The sequence below is a fragment of the Microcaecilia unicolor genome, chromosome 2 (assembly GCF_901765095.1).
Source record: "Microcaecilia unicolor chromosome 2, aMicUni1.1, whole genome shotgun sequence".
Classification (NCBI taxonomy): domain Eukaryota; kingdom Metazoa; phylum Chordata; class Amphibia; order Gymnophiona; family Siphonopidae; genus Microcaecilia; species Microcaecilia unicolor.
This window is the reverse complement of record NC_044032.1, coordinates 103,493,100-103,499,099: the sequence shown is the minus strand read 5'-3', so window position 1 is coordinate 103,499,099 and position 6,000 is coordinate 103,493,100. Positions and strand designations below refer to the sequence as shown.

The 6,000-nt window shown below is 39.3% G+C and overlaps 1 protein-coding gene across 1 annotated transcript in view; it reads right to left on the bottom strand.

Moving 5' to 3' along the window:
• Window positions 1-896: 896 nt before the first annotated feature.
• The window catches only part of ZSWIM6 (zinc finger SWIM-type containing 6), a 338,014-nt gene continuing 332,910 nt past the window's right edge, over window positions 897-6,000 (bottom strand). The window contains exon 14 of the mRNA XM_030193168.1: window positions 897-3,638. Coding sequence (XP_030049028.1) covers window positions 2,776-3,638 — 863 coding nt within the window. The 3' untranslated portion in view covers window positions 897-2,775. The remainder of the gene's footprint in view (window positions 3,639-6,000) is intronic.

Below are 6,000 nucleotides of genomic sequence, written 5' to 3'. Positions count from 1 at the left end.
CAAGAATGCAAAGAATAGTACCTCCCCCCTCCCCAGACTACTTTATAATCCCTGGTGGTCTAGTGGTATATTCAGGATAGGAGTGATCCCCAGTTGCTCTCGCTCATATCTGCTCTCCTCTCAAAATGTCTGCCGTGACCTCTTGCAGCAGTGTCTTGAGATTGCCACTAGAGGTCATGGCAGCCATTTTTGAGAGCAGAGCCAGCATGGGCAGGAGTGAGTAGTGACTGGGGATCACTCCTGTCCCAACTACATACCTAGACCATCTGGGGCTGTAAGATAAGGTCTGAGGGGGGCACCTACAGGTGGGTTTGAGGGGAAGGCAACTCCTGTTCAGAGAAGAGGAGGGAGGGAAGGTGACAAATAGGACAAAGCACAAATTTTCAGTTTCTACAGAAAAAAAAAAAGTTTGGCTGAATCCATGGCAGTAGCCTTTCAGCCAAAACCAAACAAAGGATTTTGGGTCAGTTTCGGCACTGTAACTGAAATTTGGTCAGCCTCTATTTTGCATATTGGTCTATCAATACAGCAGATCATAGGAGTCTGGGCGGAAAAAGTACAAGTTCACTTAACTATATGCCACCACAATGGCTCAACACTAGTTCATATGGCCCCTCAGACAGCTCTGGTTTTCCAGTGTAGCCAAAATCTGGAAAGTAAACCTGTTTCTCAGACCAAATATACTCAAATATCATGACAATTCATATTTGATATCCTCAAAACCAGAACCATGTGGGAAGATCAGAGCTGTGAACTGGGGGGGGGGGGGGGGGGGGGGGGGGGGGCATGAGGACAATTAAGGTCCATTACAGTGACATGTACCATAAAGGAAACAGAATCAGCTTTCAAAAAACTAATTTTAATCAAAACAAAAAATTGTTGATCATTAACAAGTTTATAAAACAGTGATTTAGTTACATAAATAAATTGATATCAGTGTATCAAATCTTAATTACTTTCAACTTCATGAACATGTTTACATGGGTGATGAAGTACAACCTTTTTACCTATTATAATAAATAAAATGGAGAGCATGAAATAGTTTTTTTTCTTCTAAACAAAAATACCTACAAACATACCTCTAGCATGTTCTCTAATGAAGGGAACAAGAGACACTAGACAACTTTTGCACCAAAACATAAAACTGTTTGAAAAAGCACAAGAATACAGACCATTCAGCTAAAGTAAAGACACTATACTGTAACCAAGGTTGGTATTTAATAATATAATGAACAGTTTGGTAGTTAGATCTCCAGTTTGGTTATTTTAAAGCATTAAGACAAGGCAAGATAGAAGGCTGTTTTTGTTTGAGTAATTCTAAAGAAAAGAAATACTTAAAAAAAAAAAAAAAAAAAAGAAAATCAACAAAAAAAACCCAAAAATGAAAAAATACCTAACTGAAAATAGAACAGTCATACCCTACACAACTTTCTGTCCTGCACAAAGTCAAAATACCAATGCAGAATATATATATATATATGTATATAATATATATACGTTAATTTGTGCACAAAGGTTAGCTTATTATTAGCTTACTGCAAAGGCGTAATCTATCATGTCAATTGTTTTGGAAAACATTTTTGATTTGTGTCAAAGTGTGTTCCTCCATTTCATTCAGAACAGGAGGCACAAACCTCTATTCTGGCATACTGTATTTTTGTTAATGCTAAGGCCTACTGCTGCTGTGTATCTGGTTGTTCCTCTTCACTACTGTGCCTGCTGTATGTGTAAATGTGATACAAGTATACACATATGCATTTATATATGTTATATAAATACATATCTATATAGCTTTTATTCCCAATATCCACCCAACCATGAAATCAAACAAGGTGACTCTGCATAGATGCCCCGCATACAGAACGCCATCTTAGCCAACCCTGAAGCAAGGCGCACTTCAGTCTTTCCGATATGTTTGTTTTCAGATTTATTTTTTTTTATTTTTGTCTTTTTAAAACCAAGCTACTGCAGCTTCAAGTATTTTTGCATTACATAGAATATTTTATAAATTAGTTAGTTATACTTTTTTTTTCAATATTCAGACATATACTATAATATATATACAGTACAATAAATGCTCTCATTCTTTTTTTTCCTTTTTTCTTTGATAAATCCCTGAGAACGTATGTTGACAGTCGCTAAGTTTCCACATGCACAAGCGTTGTGTGCCATGCTTCCGGATGAACAGCACTGCAAAGCCACGTGGGTCAGCCTTCAAACTATTAGTAGTGTTTATCTGTTTATTTTTTTTTTTGATTCGGCGGTTTGTTTAAATATGCTGAAATGTAAGGATGAATTGAGAAAGGAGTAAAGCTGAATCCATTCGAGGTACTTGTCACAGGATGGAGGTTTTTTTTTCCCCTTGTTTGGTTTTTATTTTATTTTGTTGATTTTTTTTTTATATTTTGTTTTAATTTTAAAGCCATTGCAATTTCTTTGAGGCTGTGAACGTATACAGAAAGAACAGGAGAGCTATGTGGGCTTTTGCCACTTGACAACATATACTCAGTGTAAACCAAACTTTTTTTTTTCTTTTACACTCTCTCTCCCATTCACACACAGAACAAAAAGAAAAAAGAAAAGAAAGAAAAAAGTAGGAACCCACAAGCTTTCACAACATGACAATTTAGTTTGCAAACTCAATAGAACTATACACATATAATACCGGTGTGGCGCTGTACTTTTTTTGTTTATGGAGTTTTCTTTAAGTTAAAAAGATACAAAGGCAGGCTCAAGTAAAAACAAAATCCCCCCTCCCCTGTTCAGCCATTTTCATCAACCAAACCGCTCACGAACCAACATCATCAGTTTCTTTTTGCCTTTGTAGATCTGTTTTAGGTTGTCAATAAACTGTGTAAACTGAATGTGTCCATCATGAGCCATTAAGAATGTTTCCCGTGCCTTGCTGAGGAACTCGATAAACTCACTATAGTGCCGAGGGCTGATGTGCGTTAGCCGCGAATGAGTCGTATTGATATAAGCCCCAATCGTGGCATCTAAAAGCTGTCTTAATGGGGCTTTGTCCAGTGACATTAGCTTACCAGAGTTCCTCCTTCCATGAAGTCCCACCATTCCAGGAGTGGTCAGAGTGCACCTACGCAAAATGTCTGAAAGTACTGTTGCACATTTGACACTTTTGACCACTAGAGGTATTATGGCCGCCAGTTCATTTTTCCCAAGGGAGTGGCTGAGCGCACAAGCCCACAAAACGTCATTAATGGCAGGGTGTGTGTCCTGATTGTAACTCAGGTTGAGATGCGCCATGGCCAAAGTCGCCAACTTGTAGGCCCGCATAGGGTAACCGCGGTGTTCCATGTACCGTGCTATGGTAAAAAGCTGTGTATAGCTCATGCCAGTCGTAGCAGCATCTAGAACAATTTGGTAAGCGGTCTCAAAAGCTATGTGATCCTTTTCACATAAGGTAAGTGCAGAGAGAGCACAGTTTTGAGGATCCTTCATGGCACACTGGAGTGCAAGCGTCCTAGCACTACTGGCCAATTTCTCCTGCTGATGGCAGTCCAGATGCAAACGGACGATGGTGCTGTTGGACATCACCGTTGTAGCAACAATACTAGTGGCCTCTGTTGGAGTGAAGAGCGTAAACCAACCCTGCATGATACTGTCCAGTGCATAGACACCTATGGAAGAAACAGAAGTAGTCATTAGCTAGCAAAACCAACTGAGAATTTTTTTTTTTCAAATATGGATGAGCATGCACATATGATGGTCTCACATACTATCAGCACTTGGTGTGGTCCCTGTAGTGCTTAAATATGTATCTACATATATATATATATATATATATATATATATATATATATATATATATATATATATATATATATATATATATGAGTTAAAGAATTTAACACATAAAATGTGAGGCTGGAGATGTTCTGGATATTAAGGGAAAAATATATTCCAAACTTGTGGTGTACATAAAAAGACAAAATAATGTCTGAGGATATGCTACTTTTTATAAAGCAGTATTTCTTTCACACTTTTTAAGTTCCTGATGCCAATTATTGCAGTATGAGTTAGATGACAGAAAAACAAAATTCTGTCATGAAATAATCTACTTCACAGGCAAACAATGCTCAAAGCTCAGCGAATTGAAATGGTTCAGACAAACCACATGCACAAATTCTTCCTCTTTATGTGCAACTCTGAAAGATTCATCAGATAAGGGGGAGAAAAAAAAAAAGCACCATCCATAAACCCTGCCATCTTCTGACTCAAGCAGGATTTAGTTCACCACAGTAAGAAAATCGGGTAAAACTGGGATCCCCTGATCTTTTGCTATTTCCCTCTTCTTTCTTCTGATCACATAAGTGACTATCAGAATTACACATCCCTTCACAAGAGAGCAAATACCTGCAACAGAAAGGAGTTAAGGAACACTATCGCTGAATGCATCTTGGTTTGTCTACAGCCTAAGCCACACAACACAAGCAAACAAGAGGTGGTTACATAAATGCCCAAGACAAGGCATATTTGAACATTTGAAAACACATTGAAAAAATTGTGTTTAATGATGGCACATACTAGGTCAAGAGATAAGAAATCACTTTGTTATCATAGGGGTTCTTTTAGTAAAGCTTAGCACATTCTAAATGTGGCACATCCTATTTTATAACAATGGGCCACATGGCACTTAGTTCACACTAAATGTCCATTAGTGCATGCTAAGCTTTAGTAAAAGGGCCCCATAATTTGCAACAAAACTCAAAGTGTTTAGTACACTGGTTTTGCAAATACAGCTCTGGAGTGCACTGTATCTCATAATAAGATTAAAAAATATTCTTAATTCTTCCACTAAAAGTAATAAAGAGAAATAAAACAAAACAAAGGAAATAAAGTGATGTGTTTTTTATTGGACTAACGAATCTTCTGACAAGTTTCTAAAGGCTTTCAAAGCTTGTCAAAAGATTGAATTGTTGGTCCAATAAAGGGAAGATACTTACCTGTAGCAGGTATTCTCCGAGGACAGCAGGCCTTATATTCTCATATGTGGGCAATGCAGTCCACGTTGCCTGGTCTGGAGCTTGAAACAAGCTTTACAGAGCTCTTTGGAGCACAAGTCACACTCCACTGCATGAATGCATTCCTGCCCACCGTGAAAGCAACAGACCAACAGTACAATACTATAGCATACTAGAAAGAGGAGACAACTCCAAGGGGAAGTGGGAAGGTATGTGAGAATCCCTAGCTATCAGGCTCACCAAAAACAAACACCATCAGTCAATTGGACCTCGCAATGGCGAGAGCAAATATAAACCTTAACCTATATACAAACTGGGTGAGAGTGAAGATTGGAACAGGAAAAAAAAATGGGCCTAGGAGGGTGGAGTTGGATTCTAGGCCCCAAACAAATTCTGCAGTACTGTCTGTCCAAATTTCTTCAATGGAGGCTGACCTCAAGTGGGCTACCGACTTAGCCATGGATGATATAGTGAGCTTCGACATAACCCTCAGACAGCCCAGCCTGGGCTTAAGTGAAAGAAATGCAATCTGCCAGCCAATTAGCGAGATTCTACATCTCCCAATGACAACCTCCATCCTGTTGGGATCAAAAGAAACAGAAAGCTGGGTGGACCGCCCATGGGGGCCTAGTCCACTCCAAGTAAAAGGCCAATGCTCACTTGCAGTCCAAGGTGTGTAGTGTGCTCTCGCCGGGATGGGCATGAGGTCAGGGAAAGAATGTTAGCAAGACAACTGACTGGTTCACATGGAACTCCGACGCACTTAGGGTGCATGCGGGGGACTACTGTTGTAATAAAATTTGGCATAGGGTGCATTCACTACTAGGGCCTGAAGCTCACTGACTCTGCGAGCTGAAATTAACAGCCACCAAAAATACAACCTTCCTGGTCAAGTACTTCAGATGACAGGAATCAAGTGGCTCAAAAGGAGCTTTCATCAGCTGTGTGAGAACAATGTTGAGGTCCCATGACACAGGCGGAGGTTTGATAGGGGGCTTTGTCAACAGCAAACCTTTCA